General features: G+C 42.3%; 1 protein-coding gene across 4 annotated transcripts in view; it reads left to right on the top strand.

Moving 5' to 3' along the window:
• Positions 1-17545, top strand: part of RANBP17 (RAN binding protein 17) — a 279011-nt gene extending 261466 nt beyond the window's left edge. For all 4 annotated transcript variants that reach the window (XM_045027071.1, XM_045027073.1, XM_045027070.1 and 1 more), the window contains 3 exons: positions 5397-5495; positions 13039-13166; positions 17147-17545. In XM_045027071.1, the coding sequence (XP_044883006.1) occupies positions 5397-5495; positions 13039-13166; positions 17147-17243 (324 nt within the window). In that variant the 3' untranslated portion in view covers positions 17244-17545. The remainder of the gene's footprint in view (positions 1-5396; positions 5496-13038; positions 13167-17146) is intronic.
• The last annotated feature ends 6058 nt before the right edge of the window (positions 17546-23603 follow it).

The raw sequence follows: 23603 nt of genomic DNA, 5'->3' as shown, positions 1-23603 counted from the left end.
AGCCATAACTGATATGTACTTCATCAGCAAAGAGCAATCAGTTAATTATACTCAAGTGATAATGTGTATTAAATTTGAATAGTATCATGTTTGTTTCTACTCAGTGTGTCGACTCGAGGAGATCATAGTGAAGGAAACAAATTGCCCTACTTACTAGAAAATGTAGCATTCAGAACTAATTTGTAAATCATTTACAGTGTCAGAACAAATTTGCAAATATATTGGCATCAGATGTTCTTTTAATTAATTGTGGCTGGAAGGTGATTGTTCATTTGGATCGTGTATTCAAAGGCATGTGTGTCAGGTGAACCATGCAAAATGCCACACCCCACGAATAAGTATTTGCAAGACTGTTTGTTAGTGTTCCGTATCTCTGTCCTGCTTGTGTGGGTGTGAGGGTGAGAGAATAGACCTATCTCTTAGCCAGTAATATGCAAACAATAGACATAACCTGTGACAGAAGTAGATTGAGAGAGTCTATAGCAAATCGTGTTTCAGTCTGCTGAAACAGCTGCATGCATATTTCAATTCATATGTATGTCCTGGGACTGGGATGCCAAGAGTGGCTTTTCAATTAATATATACCTTAATTTTCCCCCAAATGAAGCAAAAAAGCTAGACTACTCTGAGGACTGTACCCAGGCCAGACTCAGTGTTGGCAACTCTCACGATTTTATCACAAGTTTCATGATATTCTGAGATTTTTCTTAAGGCCCCAACTGCTAGAATCCAGATATTGCATGAGAATCTCAGTTTAAACAAAAAAAAGTCTGAATCTAGCCCTCTTGGTTGCAAAGAAAAATGTGAAAGTGTGACCTGAATGTACCCTCCGACCTGAGTAACACAAAAGCAAATATAAAGAACTCTAAATTAATTATATTTTTTAAAACTAACATTATTTTAAGGCAGTCCCATAATTTGTGGAGCAAGATAATGCAGACTGGTTCACAATTTTCGAGCAGTTAGTGCCCACTACAGTTTATTAGAAAAAGATGCTCCATATACTTGCTGAAGAGGGAGGTGTTGGTGAAGGAAGGAGTGAAAGCTCCATTGCCAATGGAAATTAGTATTCATGGTTTCTAAATTAGGAGGTGGTTCTCTGGAGCCTGAGAGATAAACACTCAGCAAAACCTTGTGTGCAGAGCTACAAAATCTGAATATTTGTAATATTTGAAATTTCCTTAACAGCCAAGTGTTTGATTAAAAGCTGTTTGAGTTTTTAGAAATGTACTGAATCCTTGGCAAAGTGTTGTTTTCTATCACATAATGCTGTCTCTGAGCTTACATAATGTACTTCTTAAGCATGTTAAAATGTGATTAGTTGCTATAGAATAAAATATTCATACCAACATAAGAGAGAGAGAAATGAGTTATAGGCTCTGCTGTGATGCAAGTGCTGTTCTGCTGATAACATGAAGCAGCAAAAAAGGCTCTTTAATAGAAAGGCAGCTTATGTGTCCTTGGGAATGAATTTTTATAATGAGGGATGTCTTTGGGAGCTTTTCCTCCAGCACCCAAGAAAGAGACTCTGAAGCGTTAGCATTGCTGGAAAAATGCATCCCTACTCCCACAATTCCCATCACTGCATTTCGGGAGAATCATTATTGGACCAAATAAAGTGGTATCAATAGTTGGATCCGGACTCCTGGGCTCTGTTCCTGGCTTTGTCACTGAACTGCTTTGCAGCCTTATTAGTATGTCCACACTGCATTCACAGGGTGTGATTGCAGCTCATATAGATATACCCTAGCTAACTTCAGTCGAGCTAGTTCAGGTACCAGTAGCATTGAAGCTACAGCAGTACAGGCGTCAGCGCAGGTTATCCACACCAGTATTTCCCCAGAGTTGTGGGCGGTCGTTTACAGTTTCACTGCTCTGGTACCCAAACTGTCTTGTTTAAAGCTAGCCTGGGTATGTCTACATGAGCTGCAGTCACACCCTGAATCGCATACCCTCTGTACCCTCTGTGAAATGGGATAATGCTGGCCTCCCTCACAGGAGTGCGGGGAGGTAAATTGATATTTGGAAAGCACTTTACAAGACTCAAATGAACTGTGATGTAGAAGCGCAGAGCTGCCTTGTTGTTGTTGTGACACTTATTTATTCTCGATGGACTCTGCGGTATATCATTCTTCAATCAGTTAGTGCAGCCGAAAAATTTTAATATCTGCAGCTCAGTTCTGGAGCAGCAATTCTAACTTGCTGTGTCAGTCCCTTCTTTAGCGTACATGACTGGAAGGATGAGGGGGTTGGTTCTAGTTTAAGTGATAACTAGATTCCTCTTCCTTCAACCGTGTTTTTGTCACCCAAGTAATTCAAAAATACTAGTTATAGCTAATTTTATTGTAAGAAAATGGCTGATTCAGCCAGTTCCATACATATTGCTAACATCAATACTTGTATTTGAATTAATCCATGGGCATAGAGGACATCACTTCAGTGCTTTCCTCAGACACTCCAGAAGTTGTTTCGGTTCCAGTGCAACTTGAACACCTGTACTTTAAAGTGTTTATACCAGATTCTGGCTCATGGAAGCCATAATGTTGTAGAAGAAACCCTCCCAAATTAGTGATGCACATGATATCTGAAAGGAAAAGCTGTAGTTCCAGTCTTGCTAGTCAGTCCATGAAGAAGCTGTATATCTGTCCTTCCTAATGGCATTGTATTATCTGAGGCAGGTGTTGGTTAAACTGAACCAAAAACTGGCAGCTCTCCCCAAACGAAGGGATGGATGTGGCTTGTACCCAGGTAAGTAGGGACAGACCACTAACACACACACCAAGTACTGAGGGCAGAGCCTTCTTGTAGAGAAGGTTGGGCCTGTCCTATAATGGCTCCATTTGGCTTTCACTGTGAGCTTCTTTGCTGATTATGGCCAGCAGCTTCACTAGGGTGTGCATTTTGCCTCTCTACTTTATTATTTTTGTACCAACATAGTTTGGAACTTGAAATCTCAAAGAAACGCCCGGGTGTTGTGTGATATGATATTGGAGGTTTAGTAGATGGCACTCTTCCCTCTCAGTCAGTATTGAACAATTGCCACAGGATTGGTAGTAGGATTAATTCTGCTCCTGAAGGTGCCATCTTTTGAATTAGGCTTAATACTAAAAGCCTAATTCATATCCAATGGCAGCCATTTCATATCCAGTGGCCCATTTCCTAAAAAGTAAGGATGTATCAATCCTGATGTCCTGGTTGAATCCAAACCCGGGTAATTCTATTCTGCCCCTGAAAGATTTCCCTTGTATTTTCAAGTGCTTGCTGTAAGATCCCCTGATGAAAGATGCTATAGCGTTATGAGGAATTATTATTGCTGCTGTTCATGTTTCAGGACCAGCAAAGTTCCTGTCATTACTTCTCCAGTGGTTTTTAGTGTTTGCATTAATTGAACTATTGTCTTTATCCTGGGAAATTGAAAAGTAGTTTGACATATGCATGTTATAGAAAAGCAAAGTGATGGATTAGCCTTTCCCATGCCACATTTTGTGCTCCTAGCATGAAAATTTCAAATAATTTTTGGCTATCTCCTTGTTCCAAGTGATTTGTAGTGCTGGGATTCATCTTTTTTCATTTAATGAAACATGTTGTTTGACTTAGCCTTGGTCAGTTATTACAGGCTGGTTTGCAGTGTGGCAGTTCTCTGGGGACTCTGCTCATAGCTACTCATTGGCCTAGAAGAAACGATTTAATGATTTTCCACATTCTCCTTGTGTATTTGGTTTTAGGGCTAGTAGATATTTTACAAATGTGAGTCAAGTTCTTTGTTGGTGGCATTTTACGAATTTTCACTCTGTCTAATCCCAACCAGACACTTTTTAGATTCGTGTGTGTTGTGCCCCTTAGCATTTTGGGCTCTAATGTGTTTCCAGAAGATCGTAGGGCATTTTATCATCAAATGGTTTCTTTGCTTATTTTATTTATTTTGTTTTATTAAAGTCAGGCTCATCCAATGCACCAGGTGCACATACAATCTCTACAAAAGCTACAAATAACAATGATAACTCAATACCCAACAATAAGGCTTTCTCAGATACCTCCTGCCCCAAAATAGAACCTCACCCCTCCCAGCAAAAACCTGGGAGACGTAATAGGCTTTGCAGCCAAACTTGGAAAACACCTGGGAGAGCTAATAAGCCTTGCATTATTACCTGAAAGGAAGCCACTTGTGGCTCCGGCAAGCCAGTAGAGACAATGAATTCCATAACTGAGACCCCCACATTGTGAATGCCCTGCCTCCAACCCTTCCTGGATTAATAGTAATAATACTTAGTGCTTTGTGTTCCTAGATGTCCAAGTGCTTTACAAAGCTGGGTAAATACCATTATCTCCTTTATATAGAAGGGGAAACTGAGGCACAGGGGTGAAATGACTTGCCTGAAGTTCACATGCCAAGTAAGTGGCAGAGTTGGGAACAGTACCTAAGTCTCTCTTGATTTAGAGCTTGTCTACATGAACATTTAGTTCATAGCAAGCTGAGGTGTAAATCTACCCTTCAGTAACCTGCTGCACACTTAGAAGCTGTTTGAAGCCTGCTGATGCACTAAAAGTTTGAGTGCCCTTTGATCTCACCCACTTTGAAATGGGACTAGATCAAAGCACACTAAAGAACTGTTAATGCACATCAGCAGGGTCCACATGAACAGTTAGTGTGCAGCAGCCTAGTGGGGGAGAGATTTACATCCAAGCTTGCTGCAAACTAAATATTCCTATAGACAAGCTCTCTGTCTTTGCTTTTGCCTTCACAAAAATAGGGCCCTTTCAACTCAGGTGCCCCAGCTGATCACTGAAGTATCCCACAAGAAAAGGGTGGTCGCTGAGGTAACAAAGACCCATCCAATTTAAGGTTAAAAGCAGCACTTGGAGTGGCACCTGAAAACGAATTTGGAGCTAGTGCAGATTACTTAAGCATAGGTGTGACTTTTTGGCAGCCATTTTCCACATCATCTGAAGTGTATGAGTAGTGGTAAAGATCAACACTAGACAGAACACACTGAAGTGATCCATCCGCAAGGGGGCAAAGGCACAGGTCACTGTAGTGAAGTCTGCATGTGATACAAATCATCCCAGCTGTCTGAACAGGGTTAAATGTCAAGTCATGTTGTAGGCTGTTTTCTGGTTAGTTTTTTCTTTAAACAAACCTTGGATGCCGTTTTTCTAGAATTTTCCACTGATAATGGCATCTGTTGGATATGGGAATAATTATACAAGAGTGAGTTGTGTAGAAAAGGGTATAACGTAGTTGGGCACACACATGATGCCAAGGAGGAGTTCAACATTGTTTGCAAATGGATCGTTTATTTTTCTGGGCAGTCATTAGTTAAAATCCTTGTGACCAAATCACACATTACAGCACAAAATATACAAACTAATGCAAAATAAAATGCATTTTCTTTCAGATGATGTCGATTCTGATGAACACCATCATTTTTGAGGATTGCAGAAACCAGTGGTCTGTGTCCAGACCACTGCTAGGGCTTATACTTCTCAATGAGAAGGTAAGTATTGCAGAAATGCTACCAGATTCATTCTGCACATGCTCACTATTGTGTCTGCCCATCTGGCTGAAATAAAATCCTCTGCCAAGAAGCTTAAGGTAAATACTATTAAATCTTATTTTTGGTGTTGAAACTGAATTTTTTAAATGTAATTAATTTTCACAATTTATGCTGTTTGTTTACTTTTTGCATTTCCCTCAACTTGGGCAGTGAAGCTAGTCAATTTTTAATCAATTGCTGCTTCTTGTGCATTAGGCCAGTGCAGTAGCATTTGTGTTGTGAATGGTGCTGGAAATGTTTTAATTGCAGGCAAAAATAAAACTAAAACCCCTTTCTTTTTTTTGCTGATAATTTTAAACATCCCTTTTAATACTATGCATTGTCAAACCTGATGGTGTTGATCAGTAACAAAACCTACATTTGGGTGACTAAACAAGCTGGCATTGTCCCTTTAAGCACAGTTTTAGGGGATGCTAGCTACAAAACAGAAGAGTGTTCAGATTTTGTCATGTTTGCTCTTTGCATTCACCGTATTTGCTCAGTAATTAACGTCTATCTTACTGGACATAAAGTTGCATTTGCTCATAGACTTACAAAGGTTTCAAGACTTTAACAAACTAAAACATTCTTCCCTGTGTCTGACCCTTAATGCACACCACTTTTTAGATAATTTTTACAGGGGGAGGGATAGCTCAGTGGTTTGAGCATTGGCCTGCTAAACCCAGGGTTGTGAGTTCAATCCTTGAGGGGGCCACTTAGGGATCTGGGGCAAAAATTGGTCCTGCTAGTGAAGGCAGGGGGCTGGACTCGATGACCTTTCAAGGTCCCTTCCAGTTCTAGGAGATTGGTATATCTCCAATTATTATATTATAAAACCAGAAGTCACTTACAAGACTGCCAATCCCTGCACTGAGCATTAGAGTACCGTATATTCCGGCGTATAAGGCAACGGGGCGTATAAGACGACCCCCTAATTTTTTCATTAAAAAATTAGTTTTGCCATATACTTGCCGTATAAGACGACCCCCCCCTTCTGCGGGGGGAAGTCAGAGGGCTCTGGGCTGCCCGCCGCGGTGGGGAGCCCAGAGCCTTTTAAATCCTAGCCGCGGCGGGGAGTCAGAGGGCTCTGCGCTGCCCGCCGCGGTGGACAGCCCAGAGCCTTTTAAATCCCAGCCGCGGCTAGGACTTAAAAGGCTCTGGGCTCCCCGCCGCAGCGGGCAGCGCAGAGCCTTTTAGATCCCAGCCGCGGCCGGGAGTCAGAGGGCTCTGGGCTCCCCGCCGCGGCGGGGAGCCCAGAGCCTTTTAAAACCAAGCCGCGGCTGGGGTGTAAAAGGCTCTGCGCTGCCTGCTGCGGCGGGGAGCCCAGAGCCTTTTAAATCCTAGCCGCGGCGGGAAGTCAGAGGGCTCTGCGCTGCCCGCTGCGGCGGACAGCGCAGAGCCTTTTAAATCCCAGCCGCGGTCGGGAGTTTATACCCGGCGTATAAGACGACCCCCGATTTTTGGGGGTTGTTTTTTAGCCCAAAAACCCATCTTATACGCCGGAAAATACGGTAGAATAATTATAAAGCCATGGTTTCTAGTCCTCACAGTCTCATAGGTTTCCATGACCCTTCCTTGAGTTTTCCTAACCAGTGGAAACATTACTCAAAGTATCACCCAAGTTTCACTGGAGAGATTTGGAGCCATATTTTCCCATTGGAGGGAAAGGCCTTCGTGCCCAGCCTACAAATACCACAGTTACCAGTTATCAAAAGGAAAGCAGAGAACAGCCCAGCAGAACCTTGGCCATCTCCAGGGATAAGCCTTTGCCCTCATGATGCTCTCCACCCACCCCATCCCTGACAGGAAGGCTCCCTTTGGAGTGATGCTGCTATTGCCTACTTTTCTTCAGCTCCACACACCTCCCCCATAGCCTCTGATAAGGAAGGGCAGGTGCTCTCCAGTTCTCACCCCCTCAGATCCTGCAGAGAGAGCCCATGCATTCAGGGATAGGGAAAATGGCACAGAGCTGCTGGCCGTCCTTTCAAATTCCCCACCTCTTTTCCTTACTGTCTTGCTCCCTTCTACCCATGTAAGGGGTGGAGAAGAGTATCCAGCACAGATACTTTATAAGTGTTGGAGAGCTGCTCTCAGTGAGGCTGAATGACTTAATTTATGTAATAGAAAAATCCAGCCACACCTTCACCCAACAACTCAAGCCCAACCTGTGGGTCACAAAAGTACAGTTAACTTTTTTGTTAATTTCTGCCACTCTGATCTTCCAGGGTCGAGCTGGAAGTAGAAACCCTGCAAACACAACTACTCTTATGCAGAAATTCACATCCCACTTAGCCCAAACAAGGATTAATGGAAATCGTGCAAGAAAGACAAGAGTTCTAACCCAGTTTCTCTGCCAGAAAGATTCAAAGAAGTATCTGGTCTTTGAGGGATTTATCTGAACCTTGTGAGCTTTGCCCATCTCTCATATTTACTAAAATCTTGAGTGTCTGCTTCCAAGGCAGATTATCTAACCTAGGGAACATTCTTCAGCCCATCCCTTCAGTAAGATCTGAAACTGTCTATATTTGGATACACTCAGCATGTCACCTTAATGCAGTGGTGGGCAACCTGCGGCCTATCAGAATAATCCACTGGCGGGCCTCCAGACCATTTGTTTACATTTGCCTGGCCGCCCGCAGCTCCCAGTGGCCACGGTTTGCTGTTCCCGGCCAATGGGAGCCGCAGAGATGTGCTGGTCGCCGCTTCCGGCAGCTCCCATTGGTTGAGAATGGTGAACCGCAGCCACTGGGAGCTGTGGGCGGCCGTGCAAATGTAAACAAACTGTCTGGCAGCCCGCCAGTGGATTACCCTGACGGGCTGCAGATTGCCCACCACTGCCTTAATGGCTTAATATAATCGTCTGAAAAGGAAACCATTTCAGTAAATTAATGTGAGCTAGTCTAAATTTGTGCTATTTGCTGTGTATGGCAAGGCATTGTTTCAGAAGATATTGACCTATCGTATTCTCCATATTTCAGAGCAGGATCTTACTTTATTCAGAATTGCTTTATCTCTTGGGCAGTCACAAGTGGCAGTATATTACTGCTTTGGAGAATGAATTGTCTATACAATAAGATAGTGCTGGGAAAAAAATAAGACACTAAGATTAGCGGCAGCCGCATACATTAAAATTCAAACTGAAATCCCAACCATGGAAGGAAACTAATAGAAGAAGAAAATATATCAAAAAGAGAAGCGCTGTCTCATCATTCACCTATGCTGAAGGATCCAATTTTAGCCATATCCAATAGCACTGTCATTCATCTTCTTGGTGTGTTATTGTGATTTAAATCCAAGCTCTATAAGGGAGAGCAGTCCTTTTAAAATGATTGAGAGGGAATAAGGGCAAATTCAGTGTTTAGAAAAAGTTTATGACATCACAATATTATACTTTACAGATGGAAGCAATATTTCCTACTTTGGGAGGAAAACTAATCATTTTCTATCTGCTCTGAGTCACTGCATCATTATAAAAGTGGGAAATAAGTAGTTTTGCGCATTCCCAATCGTGTTCAGGATGACACTTTTGTTTATATAATGCCTCTGATTTATAGCATTTAAATATTAGCTTGACTACATATTAATTATGTGCTTTTGATGTTAGCCACTTTAATGTAAGAAGAAATTAAATATTTCACTTGAAGATAAAACCGTGCAGTGGGGAATCCTAAGAAATAAATGTGTGGCTAGCAGAGTGTTCTCTTTCTACTGAAATTAGACTAGCTCTAATGATCATGGGCTTTGTTTGTCACAAATGTGTGTGTACATGCACCCTTACTTAGCACCACGTGAGCTATGGCACGGTCTCTTTTGTGAGGGTGGGGAAGGGGAATGTCACCTACCTAGGGCACTTCCCTGGAAGGCTTAGCTCTGAGAATAAATGAGGTGCGAAGGCCCCGTTGCATTGCCACTCTCCAGCCCAGGCACTTCAATGCCCTATTCTGCAGGGCCACAGGAAAGGTCTGAAACATGCTTACCTGACTGCAGAAGTGACTATTTTTAATTCATTCCAGCCAGCTGCTGGTAAATGGATTCCCTTAATTCAGGACATAATCTCTGTAGCAACAGTTCCTGCCACCAGCAACCATAATGGTTACTCATACTTTACTTCTGCTGCTTGGTGGTCTCCTCACTTGTTTTAATGGTATCTTGTCCATCCATAATTTAGCTCACGTGTAAGGGGCAGATATGCCCCATGGGTGCACACAAGTGCAATTTGCATGTGCCTGTGCCTGCAAGGATAGCTGTGTTCCAGCGGCAGTTGCACTCGGGGTTTCATAGACACATCATCAGCAGAAGCTACACTGGAAGGATGCTGAATCCGTTCTTGTCGCCACCCCAGTACAATGGGGGTTGCAGGTTGCTTCTGGCACTGCTTCACCGCTCTATTAACTGCCAGCAGGAGTACACAAGCTGAGTTACACCAGCAAAGGGAAACTGGCCCACAGTGGCAGGCAGAGCTGCAGGAAATCCCTTCTGTATTAGGACACAGAAGCAACTATTGTCCTCCATCCAAACGATTACCAGGTTAGTGGAGAAGAAGGCATGGGAATCCAGGCAAACATGGCTGCTAGCAAAAGAGATGCCACTGCAGAAGGTGCTTAGAAACCCTTTCAGGACTACTTGGGGTCTCGGATCAGCTCCTGTCAGGCAGCAGCCCCAGTAGACAAGCTTATCTTATCAGGGGAGGCAGTTTTACAGTTAATTGTCAAACTACTGATGAAGGCATTTTTTATTAAAAAGTTTATCCTTATCTGCACGTGTTCACTTTGAGCACCTTCCTTCATGGCAGCTCTCTAAGGAAGCTCTGGGGAAGCTGCTGCTCAAGAAACCAACTCATGGACAATCTTGACAACTTTTCTTTGGGTCGTGGGCCTGGCTAGAATTATCCATCTCTCCCCCATCTTGGGCCAAGCCACATTCTTTATCATCTGCCCTGACTGCCTGTTGGCTTTAAACTATAAGGCCTTAAAGGGCTTGGGACCTAGCTACCTGACGAAGAGCTCCTCTCCATGCATAAGACTGCTGCCGTTGTGGTCAGTAGAGACACTCAAGCTAACATCTCTCTGGTTTTAAAGGGAGGGGGCTGATGTCAAGGCATTTCCTGACAAGGAAACAACATTGACATTAAGCGACATTGCCTTTTAAGATTCTTGCTCTTCCTGTTTTCCCATTGGGCTGACAGAGCCCAGATCTGTATCCTTAAGGCCTTGCTGCAAGGCTTTTCTGTTTTCCCAGGCTTTTGTTAGCGGGTAGGTTGAGGGAGGCTATAGTTTTGTTTAGCAATTCATATTTTTAATTTGGGGGTTGATCGATGAGAAGGCCATTTCATTCTGGCTTTCTGCACATTTTCAGTATCTGTACAAGCCCGTAGAGCTTGGGATAGATGCTTTTTAAAATTCACAATCGGGATTGCAAAGGCCTGATCTTCAGCCTAGCATTATCCAGGCCTCTCTTTATGCACCTTCAATTTTGGGGGTGCAGTTTAGATCTTGTGCATGTCCAAGCACATGATTGGTAGGTGCACTTAGACACACAGATGCCTAAATTACCTGAATTTTATCAGCAGTTATTTGTGGCCAGGTTTTGAAAATTTGGCCCTAAAATCTTCAAGTGGCTTCTGTTGGGGGCATGCTGATGGTACAGCTTGGACTATGGAACCTACCTTCCAGCAGTGGTACCCTTTGAAGTGTTTTGACAGCTACTACCTTTCCTGGCTCTGAATGTTCAGAGGGTGGGACTATGAAAGAGGGGCAGGAATCATCAACCACCCTTCTTCCTTTCAACCATGGGAGCAGATAGACCAGCAGCCTCACCGGTCCTGGGACCCAGATTCATCAGAATGGATCATGCCTAGTGCTATCATCTTTTTGTTTAGCTGGGTTTTAGTTAGTTGGTGTTTTTTTATTTTTTTCTTCTTCTTTTCTTGTTTTGTTTTGTTTTGTACTAAGGATCTTACTGCTCTAGCACCAGTCCTTTGTTCCAGTATTATGGAATTTGAAAACAAATCAGGGTTCAAAGGTGCAGTACTTGTTCTGCCATTTTTCCTGTTTTGTACACCCATGTGTGTTGTTTGGCCTGCTTGGGGAAGGTTATTTGCTTTCTTATTGCTCCATATGCAGCTTCTTAACCCCCAGAATCAGAAAGGTGCATTGGAATAGCCTCCGTTATGCTAGTGCTAGAAGTATTAGCAGTTAAACCTTCTGGCTCTGAAGCACCAGGGATCCATAAGTGCTGGGAATCCAGCCTTGGCTCCAGCCCCCAAGGGGGTTAAAAAGCCCAGCACACTTGTTGGCCTCCTTAACTGGAGCCAAAATTATACTTTATAGATGGAAGCAATATTTCCTACTTTGGGACACAGACTCTCTCCACTTGACAGCATGTGCCATAGGACTTCGACAGTTCTAGAACTTGGCCCTCACTCTAGTACTTATTTAGCTCATGGAGTCTCTCTTCAAACGCATGGGAGACTGTTCCCCATTTCATCTCTTGATTAAGATATTGTTTTCTGTAGGTATTCCGTCTGCTAGAAAAGTGAGTGAGCTGTAGGCTCTTCTGGCTGACCCCCACTCTTACAGTCCTTCACAAAGATAAAGTAGTGGTAACAGAATTCCATCTTAACCAGTTCATAAACTTGCCAGTGTTTTTCCTTAGGCCTCACTCTTACTCAGGAGAAGCTAGGCTGCACACCTTGGATGGCTTCTATTTAAAGAGGTATGCAGGAAATCATCTAGACTGTTTATCTCTTATGGGGGAAAAGTACAGGTTAGGTAATGGCATCACACAACCTTTTCAAGTGGGTTGGACTCCGTATTGAAGAGTGTTATGAATACACTTCTGTTCCTCTTCCAGAAGGTCTTAGAGCACACTCGCCTAGAGTGAAGGCACTTCCATGGCCTGTATTACACATATTCCCATATTAAAAACTTGCAGAGCTGCCATCTATAGCCCAATTCATACTTTCCACAAACCATTATTTCTTAGATCTAGTGTCAAGGTCAGACACCTGGTCCGGTAAAGAAGCATTACAATCTATATGTCAGGGGCCTCCTCATCCCACTGTCCAGAGGGAGGAGTGCTGCTGGCCGGACACCCAAGAGTGGGAATGTGTAGGAGCCATTTGACAAAGAAATGAAGGTTGTTCAGCTGTAACTGGAGTTCTTCAAGATGGACTCTAAATATCCACACTCTCCACACACCTTCCCTCTTCCTGGGTGGCCTGATTTCAACTTGGGACCTAAGGAGTCAATCAAAAGAACTGAGGCGGACAGTTCACCATGCTCCCTTTTATAACCTCCTCCTCTAAACATTGAGCCGCTTGGGGCACAAGAGCACTCCAACAGGCAGTGCTGTTAATACGTTCCAGCAGTTGATGCTGCACTATCGGCGCATCTCAGGAGTGTGAATTCACAGAGCTCATTCAGGGTTCTGATTACAGGTGAGCAACCTCTGCTTTTTATTTCCAAAGTTTGTTTCCTAAGTATTTTCTGCCTTTTGATCACAGTACTTCAGCGAATTAAGGGCAAGCCTGATAACCAGCCAGCCTGACAACAAACGAGAGGTCCTTGACCAGTGCTTTAGGAACCTAATGGAAGGAGTGGAGCAAAACCTTTTGGTAAAGAACAGAGACAGGTAAGCTCACAACACCCTAAGCGTTCTCTACCGATAAAAGCCAAATCAAACACTCAACCAGAGAATAACATAACAGAGTATTCTGGGCTAACCTGCAACTACAGTGGAGTTTGTTAGCTTCCTTTAAAAGTAAGGTAATGTCCTACCAAATAATCCTCCCTTAGACTTACTAGTTGGAGCCAGAGCATTTGATAATTATTTAGTTGTTCTTAAATATGTATTTATTTAGGATATTCCCAAAGGCAGGGCCTGCCAGGGAATGAGTGCTCCTTTCTCTTTTTGGCCACCACATCCCCCTTGGAAAAAACTACCCCATTTTCTGGGGAGGGGCATAGGTCTCCCTTTCTCCAACATACGGTCTCTCCAACGAAAACCAGTCTGATGCTCTTGGGTGTTGCAGAACTACAAGGGCTTCTGCAGTCTCTGCTGCTCTAGGTGCTGTTGCTTCGACTGACCCCAGTCCCTGCAGATGTAAGGATGTAACTGACCTGTAAAAAGACAGAAATGGGAGAGGGTCAGTTGGGGGCCCCATAACAGCTAAACACAACATTGCTGAGCTGGTTTTTGTTTGTTTTTTTAGAAGACCAAGATTGGCAATTTACTCACTTTCACCCTCACTGTAAAAAAAATTGGGTTAGTTTAAAACAAAAGCAATAGAAGTTGGTTGCGTTTGAGGTTCACACTAGTCTTGTTACCAACTGTGTTTTCACCTCTCTGCACCTTTACTCCACCAAAACAAAATCTTTATTTGTCACAGGCATGATTTATACCAGGGTAGAACTTCCTGGAAAGCTTGAGACAAAGCGGACAAGATACTTGGGAGTGGTGAAAGTTAAAACAATTAGATGATTCCGTTTCCCCATCATTTTCTGATAAATGTCGACTTGTCAAAACTCCAAAACAGTTTGGTTTAGAACCCCCAGATGGGTTTTAATCTGTTGTCTTACGCTAGGATTGATGCCTTGGGCTATTTTTAGGTGGAAGAGGGTTGCTTTTGGAATTATTTAGCTGTTAAAATACGTTTCTGAACACATTACGGTCTCTGCAGAGATGATCATTTCCTTATATCCCTGATACTAAGTTTATAAACTCCACATGATCCCACTGTAGATAATGGCAATGGGTAAGCCAGTTGAGAGGGGGCAGTGTGGAGATGGAAGGGGTCCCACTTAGTAGTGTAGTGACCGCACCTATTCCATGATATAAGTCCAGTTGATATGCCTCACATAAAGTTTTCTCCATGTAGTGGGGAGAGTAGGGAGCCATGTGGGAACCAGGAAGGAGGAAATCACAAGAGGTGATGGTGGCAGATAGTTTGGGGAGGATAGAGACCCAGCTATGCACAGTTTGTAAGCTCCATGGGGATTTCTGTGACTGCACAATCCCACCAGTGTTTTTAACAACTAAAGAAATTTCCAGAGTATTTATTTATAGATAGATAGTTCCAGCTTTAACTCCATATCTATCAGTTACTTAAAGGGGAAAAACCCTTGAGATAATATTTTCTAAGGAAACAAACAAATGTTGGCCTGGAAATTTAAAATTAAAGTTAACTTAATTAACGTTATACCCATAAAACAACCACAGACTCGGTGCCAAACTTATCAAATCATGTGACTCAGGTGTGAAGTGTTATGGGACTCCCATATCCTGGTGTACAGTTAGCACTGAGCTACCTTACTCATATAGATTCATAGATTTTTAAGGCCAGAAGGGCCATTGGCTCATTTAGTTTGACCTCCTGTCTCGCACAGGCTAGAGAATTTCACCCAGTTACCCCTCCATTCAGCCCAGTAACTTGTGTTTGACTAAAGTGTAACTTGCAGAAGGGCATCAAGTCTTGATCTGAAGACATCGAGAATCCACCACTTCCCTTGGTACCGTGTTCCAATAGTTAATCCCCCCATCACTGTTAAAAAAAGAAATGGTGCTTTATTTCTCATCTGCATTTGTCTAGTTTAATATCCAGTCATTGGGCTTCCTGTGGGCCACTGTCGCATTTAACCTGAACACTATCTGACTTTAAATGGATATAGCAAACTACTGCCTTCTTTACCATTCCACATAGCTGCTTGGAAAAAAACAGATAAGCCTTCACATCTCATCACCAACAATGCCCAAACTAAGGGCTATTTCCCCAGGAGTATTTAGAGTTAAAACGTATGTCACGCCATGAGGTTTGCCATAGACATGTCATACGGACAAAGGGGCAGTGTGGAGAAGCCTCCGCACCTCCACGCTAGTACTTAGGTGCATTGCTGGGCAGTGTGGAGACGCTTGCGCTGGGGCTACCCATGCTCTCTTTGTTCTGTGGATGACCAGGACTTCAGTCTCAAGGGCCGTTAATCACCTAACTTGCATAAGCCCTAAGTTCAAACATACACAGCCTTTTAAAATAGAATTGCAATATACCGTGTCTGTGGAGGATTCTAAACTCCAAAGGTTGGGTGGTCTTTTGGGAAGTCTTAGTAGCTGCAGCTAGATATATATATATATTGCTCACTCTGGGGTAATGTGAGCAGGTATTATCTAGAATCATTAAAGGAATGGTACATCAAATGAGTGATCTTCTGTCCCAGCTGCCTGGGATGGCTTTTAGGCAGCCATAGTATCAACAAGCAACATGTCTTCTACCTAGGCAGTCCTATTTTAAGAGGTTATTTGGGGCTCTTTTAAGTGTCTTGTAACTTCCTAGTAAAGTCCATTTTACAGGTTTTTTTAATTTGGGATGTTCAAATGTGAGCAGAAATCAGTTTTCATTAGTAAAGAAATAAACACAAAAGTAAAAAAGGATGTGCAGAAACATTCTGAAATGCATCCTCTGTAACCACACGCAGCAATCCCTAACTTACCACACTGCCGCTATCTGCAGCCAACAGTGAACTATGGGGAGTATGAACAGGAAGGGATATCAGCCCCAGTCCTGCCTAGGGATCTTAGACCCACCTGGAATCCCATTGGCTTTGAAAACATTCATCCACACAGAGCCCTTTGCAGGATCAGGGCCTTAAACGGTAATTCACAATTGGTGTTCCTTGGACATCTTCCTTAATCTGGCCTTACTGAGCCTGTGAGCTCTGACAGCCTCCAAGCAAAGAGTGTTAGAGCTGCAATCAATGCAGTTGCAGCATTTAAAAAAGGAGGCACATATTTGGGGGCACATCTAAGATCAGGATTATGCCTAATACTTTAAATTAGAAGCAAAACAATTTAATTTCTGCTACTGAAAATACAGTGATAAATGGCAATGGTACACTGTTTTAAATAAAGACAGACTGAGGAAGTGGATCTGATCTGGATCAGGTTTGCACTTGCTTTTAGGGCTGAATCAGGGCAAGGGTTCAGGGTCAGGTAGTGCTGAAATTACATGTGCTGTCCTAGTGAGATTTTGGGCCCCAAAAAAGTTGTACAGTATTCATTGAGTTTGCCCCATCTGTTCTCATATGTCTTTTGAACAAATCAGTACCAGAAAATAGGCCTTATATAGAGAGTTCCACCTACGCTGATAAACAAGAGAATTTGGTCTGTGCCGTAAGTGTAACTGTGTCCTGTTTTGCTGAGAGACAGGGTGTACTCTGCCTTCACTGTCAAGAAAGGACACTAGGTCTGAAATAGCCTGAACTCAATGACTTTCTGAGCATGTTGCACAAAGCCATTCATTTGTCCAGGTTTTGGGGGATGGTTGAGGGCATTTTTCCCATAAGCAGCGTGGGATGAAAAGGAGCTTTCCTGTTGCTTTGATTTCCTGGCTGGCTGAATTTACCATTCATAAGCAGTTCATGCTACTAATGGTCTGAGCTTACAGGTTGTCCACACACAATGTTATTAATGCTGCTGGCTAGTCGTTATTATGTTGTAAGACTAATTGTCAGGACATCTAGAGATTGTATCTGAGCATTCTTAATGTTTTTCCTATTGTTTAAATCTAAATAAATCAGAGGTCTGATTTAACCAAAGGTTTGGGGTTTTCTTGTGCCCAGATTCACCCAGAACATGTCGGTCTTTCGAAGAGACATGGCTGATGCCCTGCGCTGTGAAGGGGCTACGGAAGCCAGCAGTTTAGATATGATGAGTTGACACTGACCTTGGAAACCAGCACATTGAATAACAACATATAGACTTTGAAAGTTTTGGACCTCACCATATTGTTAGATAGGAGTTGAAAACTTATGAAAACTATTTTTTTAAATAACTTCTGCCTTTTTATATCTCTGGCCTAAATGTAAGAATTTATAAGTGAAAATGATGTAAAATCAGTCTTAGCTTAAAGAACATTTTCAAACTTTCTTATCAAAATTTATTATCCCTGTTCTTAAACCTGTATGAAATGGTGTAGAAACAATACTTAACCAAAGAACAAAATAAACACGCATTGCTTCTAAATGTGTACTAGTTAATGATTCTTAGTTCCACTCATAGTAATAAATAATGTTTCTGACCACTTTCACTGAGGTCACTTCTGATTGAAATTTTGAGGCAAAGATTGGTATAAATTCTATATGAACTCTCTTGAATTAATAAAAATGATTATTTTTCTACAAAATGGTTGCATGTATATTTTAAACATGAGGTTTATGACTGCACACTGCAAAGAAGAACAAAGATTAGCAGAATGAAAAATGAGCTCTTTTGGACTAAGAATGTAATAGGAAAACCTAGAATAATGGATATTATAAAGCTTAGAGACAGTAATGCACTCTTTAATGAGATAAAGATAATGCTTTCATTACACAAACATACATTTCAGATGTCTTATTTCGGGGGGGGGGCAGGGAATACAATTATTAAGACACTTTTTTAAAAAGCATTAAATCACCACCCCTGGAAAAAAGAAGAGCAGTAGTTACAGACACTAATTTCCCATATTCAGAGTGGTAAAAGGTATAATGAAAAGGTGCATTTAAAGCATAAAATTCAGCAGATTCCTCTTCACCTCTTCAGAGATCATAAAAAGTTCAATATGTGCCAAAAAAAAATTCCTTTTATGCTGAGGCTATGCATGCATTATCCACTCAGATTTGGTGTAGAACAATTAATTTCCATTTTGTGGTGAGTATGAATTATTGCGTGGGTTGATGAAATACACAAATTAATTGGAGTGAAATTTAACAAAAATTGAACTATTTAAGCAATAAGTCAATTACATTTTTTAATGTACAAAAGCTATTACATGCAATTAGAAACTGCTGCGCTCTCATTTTCTTAACTAAGATGTAAATAATCTACTTCATATGTTTTTCATGCAGTCTTAGATTTGCGTAACTTGGTCATATTTTCACCACTTTCTCAAAAAGAATATGTGACTTTCAGTGCACCTAACGCGGGGGACGTTCAAATCAGTATTTCCTGTAGACATTTTCCTGTGTTTTTTTTTCTGTGATATTCTTTCTCTATAAATTTAAAATAGTTACACTGGAACTATATAGGAGATGAAATCATTCAGTTGAGCAGTTTTCTGTTTGCCTTACATTGATGCATAGCTTAAGAAAATAGTGTAATCTACAGCCATAGGGCCTAATTTGCAGAATTACTGAGCACCAAAAAATCCACTTGAACCCCGGCTGCCTGACATCTCTGAAAATCAGGCCAGTTTTATTTAGGTGCCCAAATTAGATTAGTTCAAAGGCTTTATTGTTATTACTGATCAGATAAATAGCAGCTAGTACAATGAGTCACTTTACCCTTGAGAACTTAGACAAAATTAGAATCTTCATTGTTAAGCCAAATTCTGAAAGCAACAAAATCTAAACTACTTTAAAGAATGTTTGGGAGAGGAGGGTTGTTTGTTGGTTTTCATTCTACCCCTGAAAATGGCCCCAGGAGTCTATGTGCTAAATGGTCTCTCCTTTTTTGGTAAATTTGCTGTAGAAACCACTTCAGTTATCTGGAAACTCTATACATTTGCATTAAAAGGTTCAGATGAAAACTAATGGCTCCTTTGACTCTGCTTTTCTTTGTCGTACTGCAGAAATAATGGTTATATGCAATCAGCTTGCACCCACAAATCAGTCAGTTTACTGGCTAAATTAGCCTGCTCTGCTGAAAGCTTAATTTTGGCATATTGAAAAGAAGCACCATGTGCCCTCATAACTCAGCACTCAGATTTTAGGGCTTCCTCTAATATAAGGCTATTGACTCCCTGGAGCACTGAAGTACATTTTCAAAATTTCACTTCTAAAACATACCTTGTTACAAACAAACAAGGTCCTAAACTGGGCAGACTTGATCTGCATATTTGAACAGCATCTCAACCTCCGTTAACAATTGACAACTAGAACTTATGCAGAGGAGACAGCCATATAAACATGCCTGCTTTTAGGTTTGGAAATGGATGGCATAGCAAATAAAGCCTGTATTTTAAGGCTCCGGCTTCTTTCTTAAGAGTTTTAACTGTCAGCTCTTCAAAGGGGCACTGTCAAAGTGAGTAGAGACCAGAATGTAACCGACCTTTTCTTTCTCTTCACCTGTTCACAAAGTTCATGTAATTCTTTATATTAAGGCACTTCTCCACAAGTGCCTTAAAGCATCCCCCTGCACCCACTTCTTTAAAAACAAAAGGTGTGGAAACAATGGAGTGATAATATCAATGGGGAGGTGAAGTTCAGACTCCCAAGGTGGCTGGGGAAAGTACCACAGTGGTGTCCTCTCCAGAGATTACTGTGAGCTAGCCTGAGTGATTATTGTAAAGTGAACAAATCAGGACTTGGAAATCAATCTGATTCTCCCCCAAAGGTACTACGTATAACCATAGTGCAAAACCTTGTCATCTGAAGAAATCCCAGTTAGGTCTTCCTCCTACAAGGGAGAATGAACTACCCCCAAAAAGAGCCTAGCACCGGTTGTATTTCATATGACTATGAAAAGCAGATCCAGCTCTCCAAGGAAAATACAAAGTTTTAATACTTTGCCCTGCTTGCATAAGAAGACTTCGAAGAAACTCAGCCACTGGTGTGCGTATGCTTTATAAAATAATTCCTTAGACTTTTTAATGTTTTATTGTACTGTGAGTTTATGGTGACAGCAAACCTTTCAAACTATAGAAGGATAACACACTTCCTTGCCAGATTAAAAAATAATGTTAGTGAGGATTTTATGTACCTTAGTTTAGATTGCTGTTAAGAGCGCTTCTTTGAGAACATTCTCTTTGAGGTTTACAGAAAGCGTAATAAAATATGTAAGTTACATTTTTACAAACAAAAGCCATCATATAAGTTATTTATAAGTGTGAGATCGAAACAGTATCACGATAAATAAACCCTAATGGATACCTGCGGCATCCATCCTAACATAATTTGCCCAACGAAAGTGTTGAAACCAAGTCATATTTAGTAGAAAAATCTGGCAGGAACAGAGCATAGTGGTAGAAAATAAGAAGAAGAAAATGGAGCAGAGAAGCAAGCCATTTGGGGGTGCTGGCTGCTCCATCAGGTTTGCACAGTGACCTGTATGTAACACTCTCAGCCTTCCCCTTCAAGGAGTAATAAGTTTGGTACCAGATGCACAAGGTGATCAGATGTGTCTGTTTTCCAAGGTTGTCTCAAGTTAGGAGGACATTTGTAGTTAGTTTGAATGGAATCAGTGTTGTCCCCTGATTTTACCAGAGATGGCAAAATAATGTCCAGCCCAACTGCTCACTTCCTCTGGCTCCTCCCCTTTAACTTTGGCTCCTCCTTTGGTACATCTTTTTCCCATCCCCACCTCCTATTTTACTCTCCAGTTTATGTGTACAAAGCAATTCCACAGCCAAATAAATGGATGGATAATGTCATATTACTTTTACATTCCTGTGCAATCTTGCCCCAGAATAGAAATTTAAATTTTAAAAAATCAAATCACTAACCCTTATGATTGTGAAGATGAACCTCAAAATATGAACTGAATGTAACTTTGTTTGCCTGAGTCTGCAGACAGCCTGAATCTAACTGCTTTAAGTGTGAACTGCACCCGTTCATGTCAACTGGGTGCCAAGGATGGCAATGTATATTTCAGTGTTGACTGTTTCACTGCTGATCATTTAGCTTGAGCTAACCTCAGGTTAATATGCTTACTTCTTGAGGGAAGTAGTGGCAAATACTGGGGCAGGATACAGTGGGGCATACAGGAGTTGAGTAAGGGGGAAACTCTGACTGATTCCACTCACAGACCAACCTCCACGCACATAAGACACCAAAACAAGACTCCACTCTTAGTTGTGCTTCACAGTAATGATCACTCCTCTCCTATCTTGATACTTTGATCATCAGTGAAATAGTCAACAACATTGGATGATCACAATTCAAATGTCAACTTCAGAGTTAAAAACCCTTAAAAATGTGAAAAGCAGTAGTTCACACCTCTCTCAAGACCTATTGTTTAAGACTGCATGCACACTCAGGCACATATCGCTGCATCAGTGAGACTGGTTTCCCATGCGGAAGGTTTTCTTCACAACTAAAAGGATTAGAAACATAATTATACATTTTAAATAAAAGCTTAGAAGCTGGATCCCAGCAGCCACCAGAATAAAGTACCAGTGAGCTGGAGAGGCCCACTATGCCCCCTGTGGGCAGGTAGTTAAGAAATGCTGGGGTGGGAATGAGAAATTCCCCACCCCAGAATCTAAAATTGTCATTACCCTGCCCTCCCCTGGTGACCAAAAGCCTCAACTTCTGCTTAGCTACCAACGTCATTTCCCTCCCCCTCGTCACCCGCAGACAACTTCCACAATGCATTTCTGCCATGTCAGTATCACAGGCTGCAGCTCCTCAGAACAGTTAAAATGCAGAGGCAGCATAAATACATTGACTCCTGCAGTGACTGGACCCAAAGGAGGTGAGGGCTCAGGAATGCAGTATGTATAATGTTGGGGTCCCTGCCATGGAACTTAGGTCTAATGGGTCAGAGAGGACACAGGGCCTTGTTTATTCAGAAAGTCAAGATCAACTGCTATTTGTTTACTGGGCCCGATACCCTACCCACCCACCATGCTGCCTGCCTCTCTATTGGCTGCTTTGCCCTATCCTTTGACTCTGCCTTGCTACCCTATATGTTGCACCTCAGATTTCCTCCCAACAGCACATCAGGATCAAAGTGGGAGAGATGGCCCCTGCGATGCGCTGACTCTAGCAGTAAGGTAAAGGCTGGCGGGGGAGAAGAAGCAGGGATCCAAGGAGGAGACAGTGATGTTCTTGTAGTCATCACATCCCTCTTCCCAAACTGTCTCCCCTCCCATGCTCAGTCCCCACCCAAACCTTCCTTTCTTGCCCACCCCCGAGTTACAAGTCTTCTCTCAAACCTCCCCAACCCCCCCAGTCACACCTGAACCCTAAAACTCTCCCATGTCCCCCTCCCACCAGGACAGATTTTCTTATCCCCAGTAGCCAAACCCTGGTATGTGCTTGCACCCCAATACACATACGCTGCTCCTTAATGACAGCCTGAGCGGTGGCCCACCGTGGGAGCTCTGAAATCTGCTCACCCTCCACATGCTGCTTGTTAACACACCCTCTGCCTGCAATACACAGGATGTGAAATGCTCCATCTTCCTCGCCGGGCTAAAGGCAAACACATACCCTGTTACTAGTGCTGAGCTAGTTAACAGTCCAGCAGCCCTCAGTGCGGGTCAGTTACAATGGGGAGTGATAGGTCATGGCTAGAAAAGATTTGTGTTTAATGTTTACAAAGTAACTGTCTTCAATTTAACCTCAACCAAGTATACCTGTCCAGAGAAGGCTAAGGATAACTATAATTACCTGGGCTGCTCGTTAACATTAGAGACACAACCCTCTCATAGCCAAAGACAGAGGCTAAAACAGTGGTTCTCAAACCTCTGTACTGGTGACCCCTTTCACACAGCAAGCCTCTGAGTGCAACCTCCCTAATAAATTAAAAACATTTCTTTATATATTTAGCACTGTTATAAATGCTGGAGGCAAAGTGGGGTCTGGGGTGGAGGCTGACAGCTCGTGACCCCCCATGTAATAACCTCGCAGCCCCCTGAGGGGTCCCAACCCCCAGTTTGAGAACCCCTGGATTAAAGAATAAACATCCTTTAAAAGCTTCCAATGCCTTCTCACAGTGACACTGTCATCATACATTATAATGGGGAGAAAAAATCTTTGGGTCAAAGCTCTAGTATTTGGAGCAACCCTTTATAACCTCAGATATGGCATCACTCCATTTAGACACCCATAACACATATACACTGGGGCTGTTTTGTAGGTGCTTTCAAGATTAGTCACCCTCAATCATCACTACTTCTTGAGCTTCATGTCAACAGAAGGCAATATTTTAGATTACAACTGAAGCCTAGGTTGTGTTGCTGACTCCTCCGAAAACACCTGCCAGTTACAAATACCAACCTCAAGCTGCTAATCTATCCATCAGCCAAAAAAAGTTTGACAAAAACTGCCTGTGAATGTCAGAGACAATATCTAACCGTGATTGAGCTGCTTTTTA

Source organism: Mauremys mutica, chromosome 8 (genome assembly GCF_020497125.1).
Source record: "Mauremys mutica isolate MM-2020 ecotype Southern chromosome 8, ASM2049712v1, whole genome shotgun sequence".
Taxonomy (NCBI): Eukaryota; Metazoa; Chordata; order Testudines; family Geoemydidae; genus Mauremys; species Mauremys mutica.
Note: the sequence above shows the minus strand (reverse complement) of the source record. Positions and strands in the feature narration are given on the sequence as shown.